The 22,946-nt window shown below is 40.5% G+C and overlaps 1 protein-coding gene across 18 annotated transcripts in view; it reads right to left on the bottom strand.

Moving 5' to 3' along the window:
• SLMAP (sarcolemma associated protein) overlaps positions 1-22,184 on the bottom strand; it is a 90,515-nt gene extending 68,331 nt beyond the window's left edge. For 17 of the 18 annotated variants that reach the window (XM_081850995.1, XM_081850983.1, XM_081850997.1 and 14 more), the window contains exons 1-2: positions 22,049-22,184; positions 20,399-21,864 (exon numbers count right to left, since the gene is read on the bottom strand). In XM_081850995.1, coding sequence (XP_081707121.1) covers positions 20,399-20,596 — 198 coding nt within the window. In that variant the 5' untranslated portion in view covers positions 20,597-21,864; positions 22,049-22,184. The remainder of the gene's footprint in view (positions 1-20,398; positions 21,865-22,048) is intronic. The other variant, XM_081850993.1, reaches the window with a different exon arrangement.
• Positions 22,185-22,946: the final 762 nt, after the last annotated feature.

Below are 22,946 nucleotides of genomic sequence, written 5' to 3'. Positions count from 1 at the left end.
GGATTCAACTAACGATACCCTCTCTTCCTTCTGCGTTCCACCCCTGCCTCCCCCAAAGTTGGCTCAGGGCACAGATGGAGCAATCTGCTTAGCACTACAGTGAATTCCTCCCGTCATTCTTTTATTTTTTATAAGAGTTAGAGATGTTAGAACATAAAGAAAATTTTCTAAGGTGATAAAAATAGGGTTTTTGTTCATTTATACGAATTGTTTCATTGCATACATAAAGGAATCCTGTATTCGCAACAGTCACCCAGAGTCTGGACAAAATCAACTACCGTACATTTCATGATGCTTTATTTTGCTTTTGCTTGTTGTGTTTTTTGCTTCATACTGGTTTTTTTTTTTGTGTGTGTGTTTTTGTAAACCACACTGTGACAAACTTGGAGAAAACTGTCATCTCCATAGTCAGTTCTACCTTATGGATATACTTCTGGCAACTTAAGCACTTTTTGATCCAATCTACTACTATGGACAATTTTAAGCACATGCTCAACTCTTTCATTTTGATAAATCGGTAATAAAAATGGTTAAGTTTCACTGTATGTGTGAGCAATTTCATGTACAGTACTTCAAAACGTCTGCAAAAATTCAAGTAGTTATCTGTTAGTTCCACCTAAAATTACCATAATTATGAACCACAGGTAATTTCACCTGCTTTTTGATCCCGCTACTGCTCTTAAAACTTCACTACATAAAGAAATGCACCTACCCATACATTAAGGTTACCAACAGAGGCACTTCCTCAGGCTCCTTCATTCAGTATCCAGAGTATGACCATGAGAGAAGGGGCCTTTCCGCTGCTGCCTTCCTGGTTATGGAATGCTCTCCCTAGAAAGCTTTGTGATGTCCATATTGTGTTTCCAGCATTAAATTTAAGAACTTTCCTATTTCCCTGGTCCTTCTGTGATGTTTTATACCTTGTAGTATCGTTGGTGGTTTACTTCTTGCATATCTGTTACTTTTAGATGTTTCTGTTTCAGCAAGCCTATCCAGACACATGATTTAGTTATTTTGTTTTAAACACAGTTTTAAACATTCTAATGTCATAGTTTTGTCATTCTCAGTGGGACTACATAGAAACTAACCTTTGACCAGCTCTGCCCATAGATCTTTCAAATTACACTTGTGGGTTGTATCCAGTGTTAGTCATACTCACGAGCAGACTCACTGAAATTAATGGACACAACTAACTTAGATGCATTAATTTCTGCGGGCCTACCCCAAGTAGAATTTAGTTAGATGCAACACATACTGTATAATCTGGTGCTGCAGCACATCAAATAAAATTAACTCTGCAGATTTTCAAGTTTAATTTTGTGGGAGTAATTTGAAGATATTTGGCCATTTGCACGAAATGCTGCACCCACCATGAGTCAAAAGTTCAGAGAAGTTCAACAGGAAACATCTCTGAATCTTAGTGCCTGGGGCTAATTCACTCAGTGGGGAGAATTGGACTAATTCAATGTTTATTCATTAAAGCAAAAGCTTTTTTTTTTTATTCATTAAAGGAAAGGAAAACCTTAGGCCAATATGATTGAAAGCAAAGAAAAACTACATTTCTTAGATACTTAAAATTTATTTTTAAATTTATTTTATCATTTAGTCCATAGTCACCTTAAATGATTCATTGACCTCTTACATGGATGTATTCCAGGTTCATGCAACTACACCTATTTAAGCAGTCAACCAAAATTTATAGCAAGGAAGATATCAGATCATGAAGAAATACTGTATAGTAATGTATTTTTTAAAACAAGGTTACTACAGTTCCCATCATTCCTGCTGGAAAGGGCTGATGGAAATTTGAATAATCACCACTCTCCCATGTCCATTTTATTATTATGTTTTTTATTATTTTTCTTATCTATCCCTTACCAAGTTACAATCAACAGAACAGACAAACTCCTAAAATGTTTATCTCAGATCTCAGAGGCTAGGGTAGAGAGGTGTAGATAATGTGTTCACTAGATAATGAAAACTACATAACGCAAGTGCCAGGCACACCTCTGTGAAAAAGAACTTCCACAGCTCAGAGGTTGCAGCAGAGAATGCTCTCTTCTGGGGTGCCACCCTCAAAACCTCCAAAAGCAGTGAAACTACCATCTTCAAACTGAAGAGGGTCTGGTCAGAAGGCAATGGCCTTTCTGATACATGTGCTTGTCATTTAGGGCTTCAAACACTAATGGGATCACTGATGATACTGATTTTATTAACAATGCACAGAATTATTCATTGTTGGTTTGACTTATTACATAGATGAAACCTGTGCTTACACACTTAATGCTCTCAATTCACTTCTGAATTAGAAGGAACACTACAGTTTGCCATTACAACTGAAGCAGGAATATGGTTTGTATATGGTCTATACCAGGCATGTCCAAAGTCCATTTTGGGGGCCCAATCTGGCCCCCAAAGGTCAACAACTTTGGGGGGAAATCCCCCCAAAAATTTCAACAACTTCAATCAGCCCTCATGCATGTTCACTTCATCAAATCTGGCCCTCTTGGAAAAAAGTTTGGGCACACCTGGTATATACAAACCATAGTTTGTCTGCAAAGGTAGTTCACAAGCTGCAGGTTTACAATCCTGGTATGTGGGCAAACTACAGCAGCAGGGAAGAAGAAATGGGAAAGTGCAAGCACTGGGCTCATTCACAGAGTGTCAAACCACAGTTCAGCATTGCATCTCAGCCACCTTAGTATATCCCATTGAGAAGTATTACTTCAAACAAATACGGATCAAAATGATTCCTGAATGCTTGAAATTCTTTTATAAATAATGAAATTACTAGCCAGTGTCTTCAATCAGATATGAATTCTCTTAAAAGTTGCAAGGCAATTTTTCAGCAGGTTTTGAACAACGAAAAGCACATCTTTGAAGAAAATCTAGAATTTAGATTTACCTTCTAAAATAAAATAAAAATTGCCAGTCATTGGCTATAGCTCTCATGGTTGTTACATAGTATTTTGGGGGTACAAATAATAAAATTATTTGAAAGCCTCAGGAATTGGCAAAGCTATGCATTGTGTTGCAGGCACTAATCACATTATTCTTATCTAACGCTCCAGAAAGAACAAAGCCAAAATGGCAAATACAATTTGCAATACAAAATAAATTTATATGCAAGCAATACCAGCCTCTAGGCTTAGTTTGCAATTAGTTGGCATCACACACAGACACACGTTCCTGTGAAGTAACAGTATTGAACACTGGCCATCATCTTTATTAATGAGATAATCAACTATGCAATGGATTGCATCCAATCCTCTGCTGGTGGAATAGGACTTTCATTTCCTTCCCTGCATGTCCCAAAAATCAAATCTTGGGATCCCCCAACCCTCTAATGCTGATTTTGAGGGTGTACAAGTGGCTGGAGGGAACAGGAGAAGAAGCAGCTCTGTTGTATGCAGAGAAGTCCACTGAGCCAGCAGAACTACAGTGTTAGATAATACCCAATATCCCTAATTCAATAACCAATTTGTTCTCTCATTCCTCCCCACAAAAAATGGATAAATTGGAATCATCTCTTCCCTTTTTTCACTAGTTCATGCTAGTGCTCTTACAAAGCTATTCAGATTTCAAGCAAATTCTCAATCATAATGTATGCAAATTATACCTGTCACCAAAGCGGAGACAGCTAAGGAATTATAGCACAAGTACAACTTATTTTTAGATGGAGCAAAAGCATTTTGTAACTCTTGACTCATTTTGAATACTAAATTTTAAACTTACTTTTTTGAAGTACTTCTGATGTTTACTTTAAGACATAAAATCTTTTTCAATAACGTTATAAACTAATCAGATACATTTTTGTTTAAAAACAAATCATATACTGTACTTCTGAAAACAATTTCCTTAGACAATATACAATTCATAACAGAAAAGTTAAATAAAATTTTAAACTGGGCCCCAGCATTTGTGTTACTTATTATGAAAGTATAATTAGAAAAGACATGTGTATTTACTGTTGAACAGTTATATTACTACTGAACAAGGTTTGAAGCTTGGTAAAAAAAAAATACATTTCAAAGACAATCTCTTAAGTATCATAACAATAGTATAAGAATGCACCTTGAGAGATCAGCTAGGCTGCTTTCTGTATAGAGGGACAGTCTTTTGTCAGCAGTGTCACATAGGATGCAGTTCTATGCACATTTACCTGGTTGTTTTTGCTTTTTTACTGTTTATTTTAATTGAGTCCCACCAGGGATAAATATATAATAATAGTAATAATACGTAAATCGCCTTGAAATGGTGGTTTAGAAGGTGATCAATCAAATTTAATAATAATAATAAGCAGCTAGACACACACAGTGGGACTTACTGCTGAGAAAACAGAACATGCATACAATTGTGATGTCAACCACATTTCTCATTAAGAAACACAATTTTTCTACAGCTTGAGATAACACCCCCCAAAAAAACAAATTGCACCACACACACACACACAAACACACACATTTCCTACTTATTTTTTTGCAGACAAATGTTCTTAAATGCTTTTCAAAAAAAGACTTTACCTGAACAATGAAGTCTGAACTCTCAAAATTTTCCATGTGAAGATGGAACTCTGCTACTTACGCACCTAAACTTGTTAGGTGTTTAGCAAGCGTTGAGTTAAAATGAGGAAGTGATGGTGCATTTTTTTAAAATGCTGTGCAACCAAGTATGTGCAACAACTCCTTCAATTACAATTGTGTAAGCAAGAGATTCTCAGACTTTATAGAAGTGAGCCTTTGCAAATAAAGATCCAAGTGAAGTCTCCTGAAGGTACAACATATCCTGACGTTTCCTGGCCTTCCATTTTTCTGCAACCAGCATGGCTAGTAAAAAGCTTTGCAGCCTTACTTATAAGACTGAAACCCATAGCTAGCTAGCTGGGGAACATTCAGACATACAAACTAGCCAGACAGAGCAATCTAAATAAACCATGTTTTAGTGTTATATCTAAAACTAGCCACTGGTAATATGTAAAAGTTTAAATCATGTGGATTTCTTGTATGATTTCCATCAAAGCTATTTACATAGGTGAGAGATGTACCCACCATAAATCCAGATGACAGTGTGATTCACGCTTTCAAACACTGTAATTGAGATACAGGAAGCTGACCATGAGGAAGCATTTCTATACAGTGGTACCTCAGGTTAAGTACTTAATTCGTTCCAGAGGTCTGTACTTAACCTGAAACTGTTCTTAACCTGAAGCACCACTTTAGCTAATGGGGCCTCCTGCTGCCGCTGTGACGCAAAAGCATGATTTCTGTTCTCATCCTGAAGCAAAGTTCTTAACCTGAAGCACTATTTCTGGCTTAGTGGAGTGTGTAACCTGAAGCGTATGTAACCTGAAGTGTATGTAACCCGAGGTACCACTGTAGAAGCAAAGACACCACAAAAATAACACAGGCAACAAACTGACAATATGCAGTGTCAAAATTGTCTTGGAAAAGCTAAGCTGAGACAGGAGATTAGAAAAATTGGCATTCAAATTCAAGAAATGCAGTCCGATCCAAATAACTTTATTGTACTATCCATTGGTCATGACAAATCTGAATAAAAAATAAATACAAGCAAAAGGGGTGTTGCACCACAAGCAATGGTCTCTATTTAGGTATCTGTGGCTCCCTTGCAGTTCACTGGGTCTTCTTTCTGATCTTTTTGGCCACCAAAGCAAAAAGGGCGACTGAAGTGACTGAAGAGTCACTGAAGTGTTTACATCGCTAAGAAGCCATAGAAACTTCTCTGCCAGGGGAGACATCTTTCATGTATGGGTGGTGAGAAATTGCCTCCTGGGTCCCATGTATAGTGGGCAACATAGTAAATAGTGCAAGATGTCTTCCGCCTGCGCTTGCCCACATATACAGAGTCTGTTTCCGTCTAGGATATCAGAGGGCATTGGATTGAATTGGATGGGATTGGAAAGCAAAACTGTTCGACAACTATGGCTTTAAAACTATGCTGCATCATGAGATAATAAAGAGGAATTAAGACCTCTAAAAAAGCTGAGAGGATACCAGCCAAACAATGAGATGCCCCAATTGATCATGGGAGAATCAATATCTGATGAGCCACAAAGTCTGCTGTGCAGCCTTGGCCAAATCATTCATGGCCTGAAACCTACACAATCCTACATAGTTGTTTTCAAAATAATATCTAATTCCATATATTGACGAGTACCTGCTCGCCATCCGTAAATAATCAGTCTCACACCAAGATGGGTTGCAGAAATCTGGCCGCAGCTCTCTCAGAAGCTGCTGCTGCCCCAACCTTTATTGAGAGTCCCAGAAAAGATACAAATTCAAGGAGAGAGCTTTGCCTCCGTCAGCAGATAAAAGACAATACAATACATTAGTCTCATGTTCTCACACCAGACCACGCAGTTGATCATGTTATGCTACGTGGACCAATCATCGGATGGCATGAGCTGTCCACGCGTTGATCATGCTTCCAAGCAATGCTTTCTGCTATGAAATCATCCTTGCACTAATAAACTTTTGCCCATGCTCTTATGGACAAATGACCATATTCCCACAATATATGCTACCCTCAACTCCTTCAAGGAAAAGCAGGACACAAAAGGGTGTAAATTAATATTGTATTTACTCGATTCTAATGCTCACCTTTTTTGGCCAAATTACGTTGTGAAAATTAAGGTGCACATTAGATTCGAAGGCACATTTACATTCGCCAGCAAATACTTTCAAGGTTCTGAAAATTGAAGTGCACATTAGATTCGATGGCACATTAGACTTGAGTAAATACAGTATTTTCGGTTAGACCTCAAGGTCCCATTATAATCCCAAGAATACCTGTTATAATGATCAATATATTTCCATCCTCAACAGAAACAGAACTATGAATCTTTATCATATCAGAAAAGTTAAGGAGCTCCAAGGCAATATCCTACACATAGGGCAAACTGATCCACTAAAACAAAGAAGAAAAACTGGAGATGCATTAAAAAAAAATAAGAGTTCATTTCAAACTGCAAGATGGTGTTCAGTATGTGTAATTTCTGGCAAAGGAACTGAGATGCCTTTTTTTCCTGAAAAAAATGCACCACCTAGGACCACCAACAGAATCGCTGCTGAGAAAATACATCATGCAGCTTGTTGGATCAGAAATGGAACAAACAACAAAATGTTAAACAAGATCAAGAGAAAAACTTTTCTTCTCTTCCAGCATACTACTGTAGAAGAGATGTGCATAGAAGTTGAAGTTGCAGACATTATAATATATTCACTGCAATATACACAGTATATAGCATATTATGTGCCGTATAACACGGGTGAGCCAAATGTCTGCATTCCAAATGCCAATCAAAGAATGCAGATTTGTTGTGTTTACCAAATGCTGTCTGGGTTTTCTTCCTGGTAAAAGTTCTATTATTCTATGATTGGGTGATGCTTTGAAGAAGCCTTTAAGGATAGTCTCAGGAGCACTTCGAAGAAAGAAGTGAAAATTCCCTATGCATGTGCCAATCATCATGCACAGTCTTCAGATTACAACTACAGCCACTCTGCTGTATTTAAAAGCTACCTGTTATCTTAACATTAAGGCTCTCTCTCAACTGATGCTTGACATCAACACCTTCACTGTGACCCCTCCATCCAACTGATTTTATCCTCTAAAATCACACTTATTCAAATGTTTATAATGTACTTTATAATGAACGTTTTTTTATTAACTGGTCAACAGTAAGATGCCATTCACTGCTGCAGTTGCCAAGTTTCCAAACAAGGCAAAAGGCTTCCCACTGTCAACGATTTCAATAAAATAATTGATTTACAAATCAAGCAGTGAAAAAGAAGGTAGAATCTATGGAGGTAAACTTACAAATGTCAATACAGCTTCAAATATTTTAAAGGGCAAAATCCAAGTTGTCAATGAAACACCAGCAGAAGTCATTCAACAAAACCATTGCCCCTTGAGAAGACTCGCTATGTACAAGTGAAAAGAAAGAAACAACAGGAGATCCCTGTGACTCAAAATGCATTGATTCAAGGAATAAAAGCAAGCAAAATTAAAAATTCCCATAATCTAGAATAAAAGTTCATAGTTAAGTAGAACTTTACTTTCCCAGAAGTCATTATTAAATGTGATCAATCAGCAACTACAACACATACCATCCCTGATCATTGCCCCATGCTAGCTGGGATTGAGGAGACCTGTATTTCAGCAACATCTGAAGAGCCACAGCTTAGCCACCCCTCTTCTAAACAATGACAGTCTTAGGGCAAATCATGATCTATAGTAATCAGGTCAGTCCCCAAGATTTACACTGCAATAGGGTTTCCACTTACAAAAACAAACAAATATTTTATTTGGAAAGTATCAGACAAGCCTTTCGACAATCTTATCTGGTGTGTTAACTTTTCCATGAAAGCAGGTTCCCAAATATGGTGGTGCCAAGAGTTTAAGCAAATGGGTCACAAGCTTTCCATTGGCAATTTCCAGTAGTTATGAGTGACATCTCTTTCATGCAATAACCTTTTCAACTGTTAAGGAAAAAGCATAGTAAAGACACCAACACAGCATTAACAATTATAAAGTTGTTTTGTTAATTGTTTGGCCGCTCTGTGCTCAAAATCTGGATATAACCCCATGGGGGCTATCATATGATAGAATTAACCTTGTATATTGTAACATTACCACCAACATGCTGGACACATTTTAATTCCACCACATATACAAAATTGCCTCTTTAATTTTAGAGGAAATTGCAATTGAAAAGGCAGTGTCTCATAAATACAACTGGACCAACACCTACAAAGAAGAGCCTTTTTGACTAAGAGATTAAACACAGCCTTATCCATGAATCGGAAAGGGAAACTGGAGCTCAGCTGCTTCCTAAGTGTTTTATCAACTTGGAACTATACCTGATCATTCCCTAGGTATTCATAGTAGTCAAGATAAATGAGTGTGATCCAACAGTCACTCCATCAATGAAAGGATCTTCTGTTTATAGAAGGAAACAAATGAATTCCATTCCCTGAACGATTACATTGGATCCCACTCTACAAGACTTTTATCAGTTTGTACTGTCAAGATTGGAGCCAGGAATGCATCTTCTTTTAATCCCATGGATTCAGGATTATGTAACTAGATAATAGAAGTAATAGCTTCTTCTAAACAGGGTGTCTTTTTTATTTTACTACTTTTTAAAATCAATGCTTATTGTTGTAATAAACTTATGACTGTTTTTTGAGGTCTGCTTGAAAAGCAATACATAAATACCTTCACACACACACACACACACACACACACACAGTTTGTTCTTTGCTATGAGTCATGTCTTTGTCATGGATATTGAAAGCACTTTCATATAAGAATGCAGACCTCCTGGATTGAAAGCCAGTTTGCCCCAACCCCAGTGAAGAATTATTGGCACTGCCTTTAGGTAACTGCTACACCTGTGCTACGAAGGTGACAATCTGGTTTATTTTTAATCTCAACACTGAAACAAAGAGAAATACACCAAACTGGTGAACTTTTATCTTCGCATAACAACCCTATTGTGTGTTTAGCAATTCTTTTTACAGCAGTCACAAACACTGCAAGTAGCCTATGGCATGAATGTTTTTATACCGATACTGACAAAAGGTTTTACATTGAAAGAGAAGTGTAGAACCCTTTTTCTATATAGGGCCACCCCCAAACAGTGGCCAGAGGGCAATTAAACATTGACAGGGCCACCCCTTTGTTATCCCTTTCTACCATCATCTCATTTATCTCTCTCTTTTTCTTTCTGTTCCCCGCCCCCAAAAGGGATCACAAAGTGGGGGGGAAATACCTTCTAACATAAAAAAACCAACCTTGTTTGGTTGTTTCTTGCCAATCTCAATTTAACAATAAAACCACTGTGGATATCAAAAAGAATCTAAGTGTGTGTAAAAATATCTTCAGTGGCATCGGATGAATAAAGACTGAGTGAAGAACTTCAGACAATGCATTCATCACCGCATAGGAAATCTGCTTTGTCCTGGGATAAGCATGGAGATTAAAAAAAAACTGACCCTCAGCCACAAGCCAGGCCTGCCTACTGTCCCCAGCAGAGAGACTGAGTGTTTCTTGTTCTAGTGGTGTCCCATGCTTGCTTTCCTGTCCACCAGCCATGGGACACTTTGGGTGGGCTTCACCAAGGGGGGAAGCCCTGCAGAAGGCAATGGTGCCAGCAGGCCCAGCGACAGAGCAGGCAGCATGACCAGGGACCCCTTCCTGTCTCCAAGGCAGCTTTGCTCACTGCCCAGCTTGCCACTGCCTGTTTGTACATTTGCATACAATCCTTCAGTTAAATGGCTCCAAAGAAGCTGACAATAAAACAAATAATAAAATTAGCATGTTCTTTTATTTTTATTATGTTCTTTTAATGCTTTAAAAACGTTTAGTTGAAAACTCAGGCCTGCAGTTCATTCAGTGGATACAACCTGGATAGATCATTGCTATTTAGTGAGAGGTCCCCTGTACTTACATCTCTACAATCCTATGGATGTTTAACAACATCAAATAGGTACATTCTGAAATGGTAACAGCAGGAAACAGACTGAGCTAATTCTTCACTGCTGTTTTCCACTGTGTTGTAAATATAGTGTTTTAGCACTCCCGACAGTCAAAGAAACAGAGATTTCCCTTCTGCTCTATGCTTGCAGTTTCAAAAGGCACTTACAAACTGGGTATATCAATGTTTTCTACATATTCTTTCCTTGGTGTTGAATCTGACCCAGTTTATAGCTGTCCTTACCAAAATGCCACCCCCACGTATGTTATGATTAGCTTAAGAACTAATTAAATTATACCTCTTTTACATTTTGTGCTCATCCCAAATGAGTCATAGTAATTAACAAAGAACCACTTCCAATATCTGGTTAAAGTGGTGGGGCAATGGGGCAAATTTGCCACCCTGCAATTAGGCAGCAATGCTACACAAACCTTCATGTGGCTGAACCAGGCCTTAAGAGATTCAAGTGTACACTGAGAATATCCAAATACCTGTGTGTACTCTGCTGCTCACTTTTCTCTACCCAATATTTATGTCAAGAAATGATTCACTTCAAACATAATCAGCATTTAATTTGTGAGATAATTAATGGCTTTTTCTTTCTTTTAACACCTGGATTTCTAAGCCAGTTTCTTTAGAACAATCACATGTTCAAATTAAGGCAGACAGTAACTCACTTGTGTCTAGTAAACAGTGGTAAAGAAAATCATAAACGTGTATACAATATCAGCTTCAATTTTAATATGATACCCTAAGAGTGAAGTTAGGTGCGATATTTTAAAAACAGAAGTATACAATTGACTGCCTTAGCATTGTGTGCACGATCCTCAGGGTCTGAGATGAGAAACATCCATTTTCATTTTTAATTAACCACAATTAATTAGTTCATATAAACCCTACTTAATCATAAAACTATGGCTTTGTAAAAGAAGCCAACCTTCTAAATCATCATTTGAAGCTGGTTTCTTCCCTTAAGCCAGGATAGCCAATATGGGACCCTCCAATTGTTGGGATTGTAACTTCCATCATTCTTGATAACTTGCCATGCTTGATGGGACTGATGGGAGTTGGAATCCAACAACATCTGTAGGGCACTATGTTGACTACTCCTGCTCTAACGTCTGAGGATTATTCATTTAACATTAATCCATTGTCTGAGCAAAGCTAAAATGAAAGGACATCTTCCTAATCTATTGTGTCAAAAGTATGGAGATGGTGACATTGAATTCAGTAGTCCTAATGTGGGTGCCTTGGAGAAGCAATGTTTTTGCCTATTCTTCTAATCATTTATGTTACAGCCGAATATGAACTTTTGAATACACAGTGTCAATCTGTAATTTTGTTATGGAAGAAACTAGCTATCAAATACAACCTTATGTAAAATGTGAAATATTTATACGATCTGGAGGTAAACCAGAGAAACTAGCTATCAGCCAGAGAACTGTCAACCCACAACAGTTGGCCTGTTTCATTTTTCTTCTACTAACAAGAATGAAGGAAATAAAAACTGTTTCATTGCTATGAGAATGAGCTGCAGTGAACCTCAGGCTACTGTCACCGGCTTTCCCCTGGCTCAGTCAGAGATTGGAAGTGTTCACTTCCATTTTTTATTAACTGCACTTTAGTGTTATGTTCAACCCCTGAACGTAGTTAATCTTAACCACTTTTTGTTGAAATAAGTCAGTTTCACAATCCTCTTCTGCTCCTTTGCACCACAATAAATCAAGGTTTATCATGATGTCTGAAATGTAGTCATTATGTTAGATCAGGGCTGCAGAACCTTTGGCACTCCACATGTTGCTGCTCTCCAACTCCAATCATCCCTGAACACCTAGCCGTGTCATCTCCTGCTAGAGGGAATAACTAGATCTTCACAGATCTAGCTAAACTACCTGCACTATAAAACTAACCACTTGAAACCATGGGCACATTTGGAAATCTGAGAAATTGCTATGGGAGCTACCACAAATTGGCTGCCATGGAGCCTAGCTAGTCACAAAGAAGAAGTACGGTAATTTCCCTCACTATGGTCCTAGGATGGCCAAAGACATAGAACAGTACTGCATGAACTGTGCTAAATGCATCCAGAAAAGAACTTCCCTCACTGAGCAGCTAACCTTCCTTATATAACAGGCTTCCTCAACCTCAGCCCTCCAGATGTTTTGAGACTACAATTCCCATCATCCCTGACCAATGGTCCTGCTAGCTAGGGATCATGGGAGTTGTAGGCCAAAAACATCTGGAGGGCCAAGGTTGAGGAAGCCTGTTATATAACTACAGAAGCACTCTTGGAGTAAAGCCTGTATGGATTTCATTGCAATACAGTATCCTTGCAATGAAAGATCACTTTTCTCACTATGGCCAGCCAGGGACCTTGGTCTAGCCAAGGACCAACATGGCAGTCCTGCAGCAGAGATGCTATGCGAGAGAGTCTTGGCTTATTATTGATTGCTCAAAATGTATTCAATCAGATGAGGTTGAAGGTCCTTTTGCACATGGTAAAGGATGTTGTGTGACTTCCAAATTCCTGCAAGCCTTGCAGGTATTAGGAAGCCATACAACACTCCTTACCATGTGCAAAAGGCCCATCAACCTAAGAGGTTCAATAAAATTTTACTTGATATGCTTGGTTTATTAGAATCCACAAGAAAGGGAAAATGGAGTCAACACCTTATGCATGCATTCAATTGTACAATAAATTATGCCACAGGACTTTCCCCTTACTATATCTGGGCTACCTTTGTGTTTAGAGAAGCTGCTTGCTGCCCTATGGAGTCTGCAGATTTTATATATTCTGCACTGATGAAAGAACACTGGAAGAGGCCTATCAGCTAGCCTCTAAAACAGCAAGTCAATTTAGCATCCACAACAAACTTGGATATGATCAGCAGGTTCAATACTGGGACAGACAGGAGACCAGATTGTCCTCCATAATTTAGGAATGCCTGAAAAGCACAAAATAGTTGCCCAATAGAAATCTGAGCCATATCTGATTCAGAGAAAGTTCCTGAACGACTGATATACAAGGTGGTATCTAAAGGTGGGTGTGGTCCTGTGAAAATATTTCATAGGAATAATTTACTGCCCCCCAAAACAACTTATTGGCCAACCTCTTTAAACCACCCAGGGCAACCATAATTGTGCAAAGATGCAAGGCAGACACAATGACAAATATCTTCCAACGTCATGTCAAGCAACTTACCTGTAGACTCTCCAGGAACTCCACAGCTACTCCACTAAGAAAAAACTGTTTCTGATTAAGATGAACTGAGTTAACTGATAGTTTACCACCATTACTACTTGGATATTAAGCCTCAGTTTAAATCCTGAAGCAGAACCCTTTCAATCCTACACATCTACCTTCCTGTCATTTGATGACCCAAGAGGAATTGGTGCCTGAGGTTCCTGACCTGAAGGAAGAAGATTAAGTGCTAAAAACAACTGCTTATATTAAGGAAGAAAACAGTGCATCAATCCATGGACAGAGGGATAAAATGCTTTGTGAGCCTTCACCCCAAGCAACCTTAGTTGATCTACCATTTGAGAGAGGGCCAGTAACAATTTAAGAGTTATGAAACCTGTTATCAGGTTAATTTATGATGAATCTGCAATTTTACACCATACTTATACACCAGTAGCAGAGGGGTTTAGCTTTTAGAGTCATGTTAAAACAAGAAGTACCAAAAGACCCAGAAATGCCAGATTGCAAGTCTGCAAGTATAGTATGTGAGAGTTAAAGGAACGCGTAAGCTGTATTTCAGGTAAAAGAACATGTATGTATATCAATCTACCAGTTGTGCTATAGTTAAGCATATATACGGAATTAAATTGCTATACTTTGTTATGCAGCATAACTATCAGTTACTGATATATTTTCCTTGCCAATATCTTTGCTCATTGGAGCTCTAGAATCTGTCTGACTTTGATTGACTGAAAACAATGTCCTCAGTCATTCCAACAGCAAACTCAGGTACTAAGTGCCAACAACTATGTAATCAAAACGGGCTGCTAAGAAACAGGAGAGAAGTATCAGAATGCTTAGGAGAACCCTGAGGTTTGCTGAAGTAGAAGCCTATAGGAAAAACCTTAATGGGAACTAAACTAAACAAACAAACAAACAAACTCAAAATGCTCAAGGAGGATTGAGCATGCTCAGTAGCCATAAAATACTAAGTACAGTGGTACCTCGGGTTACATACGCTTCAGGTTACAGATTCCACTAACCCAGAAATAGTAGCTCGGGTTAAGAACTTTGTTTCAGGGTGAGAACAGAAATCGCGTGGTGGCAGCGCAGCAGCAGCGGGAGGCCCCATTAGCTAAAGTGGTGCTTCGGGTTAAGAACAGTTTCAGGTTAAGAACGGACCTCCAGAACGAATTAAGTTTGGAATGCACAGGAAGCAGCCATGGCTAGTTCTGAACCCTGAACAGAGGACCTTGCTGCAACATTTTGCTGCAGGTTCCATTTGTCTTTCCTAACTTACACTTCACTTGTATGTTAGCAAATGATGGCCATCAAATTGAAGTTAATAGGGGGAAATTGCCCATTTGAAGCCTAAGTCAAAAGTCATAAGGTAACATTTTGAGGTTTGGTTAAATTTAATTTTAAGTACTGAAGCGGTTCGAGTTCAGAACCAAGGCTGTGTGACTGTACTGGATCAGCTCCAACAATTACAGTATTAGCTCTGCAGTAGTAGCTACATTTGGTATCACTGCAGGAAAATCCTGATCAGTAGGCAGTAACATCCCTCAGCTATTAACTGCTGGCATCCACTCTCTTCCAGTTTCTTAAATAAAGTATTTTAACAGTGAAGTTTATTTTAGTTTAAGGTTACAGGCACAATTCCCTCTTCATTGCGTAAACCACACAAACAAAAAGTATCAGTTTCATTCCAACTGGGTGTTCTCTCAGTAAATTATAAACCAGCGTCTTGTTTGGTGTCTTCAAACTGAACAGGTTCAATGTCTGGAGGGGGAAATGCCTAAACACACAAGAATACTTCATATTATCAAAACTCTTAACTTCATTAACCCAAGGAATTGTATCAACTTCAGATTCTATATTTCACTGTTCCTTCCCTGCTTCTGATAGACAAAAGCTGACTAGAACAGGAACATGAATTATTTTACTAACTTTTTGCACTGGAGGATATTAGTCTGTCATTTTAAAGAACTAGTTATAAAGTTCTCTTTGATATAAATATCTTTATTGTGTTTCATGCTAGTTGTTTCCTTTAATACAGACAACGTCAACTTTTCAAAATTTTGTCGTTATGAATTTTCATATCACATACCGGTATTTTACTACACATGGGTTTGCCCTTCATCAGCTGACAAAGAACAGAGCAATGCTCAGTGTTAATTTACTATGCTTAAGTTGGGAAACACAACAAGTGACATTACAGGACAAGTGACATTTCAGGATCACCACAATCATGGTCATGAGCAGCTGGCTAAAGGTCACCTGTACAGGTATGCAATCTGTATTAAACTTTTCTATATGCTCTTTATTCTTTCTTCATTCTATGATGGACACTGCAGCACATAAATAGAAGTTCAGCAAGAGTAACTGAGAGCCAGGTATAAGAATCATCCTCCCCCTTACAGCCCTAGTCCACAAGAAAGCATACACATTGTATAACCTATCGTAGTCTCATCAACCACAAGGGCCAGCAGGAGCCAAAACATCCCACAGACTCCCAACCACAAATGAAATCTAGCTGGGCAAGTTTTTTTCTGAAAGTCAAACATCTGGGAATCAAAAGTTGCCCGTTTACCCACAGCAAGTCTGTCCCTAAGTGTATATTCCAACTACTAAGACAGTCAAGCTGAATGCATAGGTTTTATAAACGCATACAACTTTTCTGAACAACTTAGCCAAGACCAGATTCCTTGTGTGGTACACCTACCAAGCAAGGGCAAGTTCCCAATTGCCTCTAAGCAAGCAGCTTCTAATAAACGCAAGACAAATGAATTGCCATGGAAGACAAATCCACTACCCATGTGAGGAATTAGGGGTCTTGCATGGAGGGGCCTGGCAATGGAACCCAGGCACCTTATGCTTTAAACCACTATGCCTGAGGAAGGGAATACTAGCCTAGCCTCTGCTATCTTTCAGTTTCAGAACTGTGGGTACCAACTCCAAAGGCATGATAGAACAGGACCCATAGGGTTTGAAGCGGCCCTGTGATACTGCTGACATGGGTCTGGCTCCTAAGTCTGAGCAGCTCTTCAGGTCCAGTTGAGCAGCTCTGAATCCCCTCTTACCTGCAGGCTCAACTAATAGTTTAGCCCAGGCAGCTCTGTTTAAAGATAGGTCAATGTTCCAGCAACTCTACATGTTGCTCTATTGTTCTCCCTTATCTAACCTTATCCAATCAAAGACTGCCTCTCCCCATATACACCAATCTGGACATCTGTGTTCATCATCTGAGGCCCTTCTTCATGCGTCTCCTTCACAGTGTGACGCGGCAGCTAAAAAAGCCAATGCAATTCTGGGCTGCATCAATAGGAGTATAGCATCTAGATCAAGGGAAGTAATAGTGCCACTGTATTCTGTTCTGGTCAGACCTCACCTGGAGTACTGTGTCCAGTTCTGGGCACCACAGTTCAAGAAGGACACTGACAAACTGGAACGTGTCCAGAGGAGGGCAACCAAAATGGTCAAAGGCCTGGAAACGATGCCTTATGAGGAACGGCTAAGGGAGCTGGGCATGTTTAGCCTGGAGAAGAGGAGGTTAAGGGGTGATATGATAGCCATGTTCAAATATATAAAAGGATGTCACATAGAGGAGGGAGAAAGGTTGTTTTCTGCTGCTCCAGAGAAGCGGACACGGAGCAATGGATCCAAACTACAAGAAAGAAGATTCCACCTAAACATTAGGAAGAACTTCCTGACAGTAAGAGCTGTTCGACAGTGGAATTTGCTGCCAAGGAGTGTGGTGGAGTCTCCTTCTTTGGAGGTCTTTAAGCAGAGGCTTGACAACCATATGTCAGGAGTGCTCTGATGGTGTTTCCTGCTTGGCAGGGGGTTGGACTCGATGGCCCTTGTGGTCTCTTCCAACTCTATGATTCTAGGATTCTATGTGAGATCCGGAGGGTGGCAACATGAGAGCGGGCCTTTTCTGTAGTGGCCCCCCCATTTGTGCAATGCTCTCCCCAGGAAGGTTTGTCTGGCATCTTCCCTATTTATATTTAGGCACTGAACAAAAATGTTCCTCTTCAACCAGACCTTTGGTTGATTAATATTCTACAGCCTTTTAAATGTATTTTAAAAGTTATTATTTTGTTGTTTTTGTTTTAACTTCAGTAGTACCTCGGGTTACATACTTAATTTATTCCAGAGGTCCGTTCTTAACCTGAAACTGTTCTTAACCTGAAGCACCACTTTAGCTAAAGGAGCCTCCTGCTGCCGCCGCAGCACACTGTTCTCATCCTGAAGCAAAGTTCTTAACCCGAGGTACTATTTCTGGGTTAGCGGAGTCTGTAACCTGAAGCGTATGTAACCCGAGGTACCACTGTATTTGTTTGTGCTTTTACTTTGTATTTTTATCCTGTGAACCACCCTGAGATCTTGTGATGAAGGGCAGTATATAAAATAACCACCACCACCACCTCCCATCTGCTACTAGCTCTTAGACTGAAAGGATGAAAGAGAACCATGTGGGCATAATGCTGCAGTATGTTAAATGCAGCAGTGCCATGAAGAATGCATGTATAGCTCTATCCCATCTCCATTTATAGGATAAGAAGCAACTGCTCAGACAAGTAAAGCAGAGGGTAAGTGATAACTCCAGAATATTAAGTTGAAAGATTGTAGTAACCACATTAAGCCTGTATCCTTATTAAACAACAATAAATCTCACCAATAATGCCAACATTCAAAGGCATATATATTCAAAGGCATTCAAAGGCATATATATGCAATCATACATACCCAGTTAAAACACATTTTAAAAATATGTGTTGCCACAAGTTGCCAAAAGCTAAAAATTCGCAAGTAAAGACTGAAATCTTTGGCTCAATTTTCTAATTTTGTTACTGTTGGCCTGTCATTGATATCTCTTGGCAGATAACTTATAAAACAATAATAGTTAACAATAAGTATTCTTAAAAGGACCTGGAAATATTCTGAAAATAATAGTATGGAATATACCAGTCAGAAGGCTGACAAAATACTTTAGACCATTTCAGTCTACTCCCTCAAGCTAGGAAAACTATCTTTCAAGGTTGAAGACTTCTGCAAAGAAGTAAACCAGGCTGTTACACTGTTATGAGAATGAATGCCAGACAATGCATTTTGAAATGGTTTATTTTCCTTTCCACATAAAAGTGCTACACTATGTTAATGTTCTTTAATTCACGCTTCAACTTATGAAACTTATTTTGACTTGTCCCATCGTGTTTCACTACTGCGCAAAATATAGTAAGACTTTGAACAAACATTCTTAATGCACCCATGCTGTGCCAAATTAAGCAGCCAGCTGGTAATTTTGCTAATATATTAATTAGTAGAGCAGTCTTCAGCAAAACATAAATACTAAACATAGATAACATAAACAGCAGGTGATAAAGATTTACAAAGAGTAGACACATGAGAACATAGCAAAACATTTTGTTTTTTTATAGTTACTGAAAGCACTAGTTAAACCGAAGTCACTTAAGCTATCCCAGCTTTAAATTCCTTTCTTAGCATAAAACACTGATTTGAGTTTCCAGTTCAGTCCCTGCTGGACAAAATCAGGCACTACAAAGCCTCTAAACGTTTAAGCAGCAGATGTCCTCATTGGAAATACCTAGTAGAGGATAAGATGACATGTAGTGTATAGGTACCAACTTCATCTTACTTGCAAAAAAGAAAAAAATACCTTAGTGTATAAAAAAACTAAATTCCCCAATTCCTCTTGATATGTCCATATACACAGTCAGGAAATATTGTACAGTTCAATACTATACCAAGGTAAACCACAACAGATAGGAAAGCTCTACCTATATTTATGCATCAGCTGCTTAAAATCAAATTATCTATCACTAAAGCTGAAATATTCTTGCCAGAATACATAAAAACCAAATAAACCACAGAAACCAAATACAGCCACATTGCTTTAGATAACCATACTTTGGAGGGTGGATAGTTGCTATATAGAACAACTTTCTAATGCTCCTTTGGTTCCCATAAAATGTTTGAGGTTTGAATTACAATTCAAGAATACTAAGAGCTACAATTATTTCACTAAAAAAAACAAAGCAAGTATTTCAGTTAAGTACTGCACTCCCTGGCATGGCAAGCAAGAACTAGTTGCAACATTAGCTGTACCACTTGATCTTATCAAACTAGAATACCACAGAATTTCAAACCATTGTCATCCAGTGGACCAACAAGAGTTTTGGTATTTGGAGGCAGAAATCAATTTCCACCATAGTTCTAGACTCAAGACATACTGAACCAGGAAATAAATACTTAGGAGTAGGAATAAAAACTACTGAATATGCTGTTTGCACACCACAAAATATGTGTTATAGCAGTGTTGAGGGTCAACGGTATCAGCATTAACAATTGGGGTGGAAGTCCAAGTATCCTGAAGCCACTTCCCAGCTTTGATTATATGTCAGTACAATGACATCTCTCAAGAATGTTGGATGAACAAATGTAATCATTATTTTAAAACACTTTGTGCACGAGTGTTACAAATATAAATAGTAGCCAAAAATCTATCCTCTTATGCAATATTCCATTAGCTGAACTAAAAGAAAAGAAGAATGTAATTTGCCTCAGGTTGAATAATCATTTTGCTGTACAATTTCAGGTCAATTACAAAGACTTACTAAAGTCAACCAACCATTGATCAAAATAATAAACATCAAGCTCATTATACTTCTCCTTAGAAATATAGATTGCCTTACCTTTCCTGTCTTGTGGTCAAACCAGACAAGCGCATGGTTCCTAGACAAAACCTTACAGTCAAAGGTAGCGTTATTCTGAGCTGGTCGACATCGAGCCACTGAACGGCCGATTTTGACAGGTTCATCCAGGTAGACATGACGTTCTTGAAATGGGTGAGAGTTCGGGCGGCAAGTGAAGATAGCCAAGGCTGAAGGCATTGAGGATAGATATGTGGTGCCACACCAACCAGGGCAGAAGAGGAACTCTTCTTGATCCAAGCCACCCTCCACAGTTGATAAGCAAAATTTCCACAGCACTTTACATTAAAGCAGGGCAAACATTACCTGCAAGTGAGCTCTAACAACTCATACCTTCAGTGTGTGAACTAATGCTGGCAATAATCCAGTAAAAAAGCCCCATTGTTTCTTTTAATAAGGCCGGTAGTAAATCTAAGATGTTCCACTTCAATCCATCTCTCTCAAGAATATGAACAAGCATCTGAAGACTCAGAAATGAAACAGAACTTGTTAAATTAAGGTGGGGATGGCTATAGATCCAAGTGGATGACTCACACACAAAATACTTGTTCGGGATGCAATTGGCTCTGCTCTCTTCCGTAAACACTGCCCAAGATTTTCCTCAATAGAGAGAAACAATGGAAGATTCAGAGAGTGGGAAACAGAAGACTGGAGATTTACAAGACTGGAGCAAAAACTGGAGAGCCACCGGGAAGACTTTGCAACAAAGGCAGTTCAGCTGATCCAGAAGTAAGTCTGCGGTTCATCTTCTTCACCCATCAACTCACAGTCGGCAATGTGGGAGGATGCCCAACTAATGAGTAGGCTCTCTTCCGCCCCCCTCACCAAGATTGCACAGGCCCAGACTAGAATTTTTTCTTTCTTTCAGGGAGCCAACTGAGCCACCGATCTGATCATTCAGGAAGTGGCAGTTTTATTATTCCCCCACGGAGCTATACGGGGCTTAGTACACCTGGAGATGCATGCCAGCCATTGCACGGGGCGGTCTTCTCGAGGGAAGTGGGGGGGGGGATAAACTGACAGCAGGTTGGGGACGCCTGACGGAAGCCAGAAGTGCCGCGATCGCCCCGACGACGGTCCCGAGCAATGCAGATGCCTTGTCGGCGGAGGGAGCCCGGGGTTGTCGGGATGCTGCCTGGCGGGACTGGCGGAGGGTGGCTCCCGGAGCAAAGGCTGCGGACAGCGAAGGTGGCGCCTGCCTGACGAAGGCCGGTGGCAGCTCCCTCCGTGACTCTGCAGGTGGCTGCTGCGAGCGAGGACCGCGCTCCCTCCTTCCCTTCTCCTGAGGAGGGGAGGGGGGGAGAGAGGCGCCTTTCCGCCCTGCCCTGGCGGGGCTCGCCGCCCCGTTCCCGCCGACGGAGAGGCCTGGAGGCCGGGGCGCCTTCCGAGCGGGGCGCCTCCTTCTCTCTCTCTCAGGCGGCCGCCGGCAGCGAAAACTTTCCCTCGACCTGCGGAAATCAAAACAAACCCGGTCAAGAAGCCTCGGGGGCTCAGGCGGGGCCCGAAACCCCGACGACGACGCCTCTCGCCCGGCCCCGGGGGCTCCGCAGAAGCGCACGCAAGGCGGCCGGGAAGGGGCGGCTGCGGACGGAGCAGGGCGCCCAGCTCCCCTCCCTCCCCTCCCACTCTTACCTTCCCAGCAGCAGACGGAGCCGCCATAGTGACTGGAAACCTACCCGGTGTAGCAGCAGCAGCAGCAGCAGCAGCCGCGCTGCCGGGGAGGGGGGGGAGGGAGTTGGGAGGGGGGAGGAGGAGCCGCTCGGCGATGGGCCTGGCCAAACCGAGGGCTGACGGCCGCCCATCCGCTACTACGCAGGCGCCTGCCCGTCAGGTGGCACATGCGCACGGAAGTAGGTGAAGGGTTTTTTTTTTTTTTGCGCTCTCTCCTCCCTCCCCCGCCCCCGCCGTTGGCTCGGCTGGCATTTGCTGCCCTTAACCTAGCGTGGCCCGGCGAATCCGCTTCCGGGTACCCTATGTGGCTCTCTCTCTCTATACTGTATATATCTTATAAATAAGAAAGATGATGTAAAAGCCCCTTAGAGACCGAAGAAGAAAGTGCTGCAATTTAAATTTTGCAGATTTTACTTTTTGTGGGGGAGGGAATGCAGATAAGAGATCGCATTCAATATGATCGGGGTCGGGTGGGGTTGAAACAGGGTGGTTGTTTTCCCCCGGGGGTGGGAGGTCGAAATGAACGCGTTAGTGCCCGAAGGAGCAAGGGAAACTGACGCGACCTCCATAGGACTTAAGGAGATATCCTTGCTTCATATCATCGCGGCTCCACAAGTTATGTAGAGCAGGTGCTACGATTCCGGTAAATCTAGTGCAGCAGGAGCCGAAGGCTGCAATCTGGCACTCACCTGGGAGCAAATCCCATCAGTGGTGCAGTTAGCTAATTTTAGACTTGGGACTTAATGGACTCTCTTCTCCTCCTCCCCCCCCCCACCTGTTTTAGATGGTAATGTTATTTACTACAAACTTACTACAAATTCTGGAAACCAGCCCTGCCACATTTGGGGTCCCTCCTGCT

Source organism: Podarcis erhardii (assembly GCF_964252035.2).
Source record: "Podarcis erhardii genome assembly, chromosome: 2".
NCBI classification, from domain to species: Eukaryota; Metazoa; Chordata; class Lepidosauria; order Squamata; family Lacertidae; genus Podarcis; species Podarcis erhardii.
Note: the sequence above shows the minus strand (reverse complement) of the source record. Positions and strands in the feature narration are given on the sequence as shown.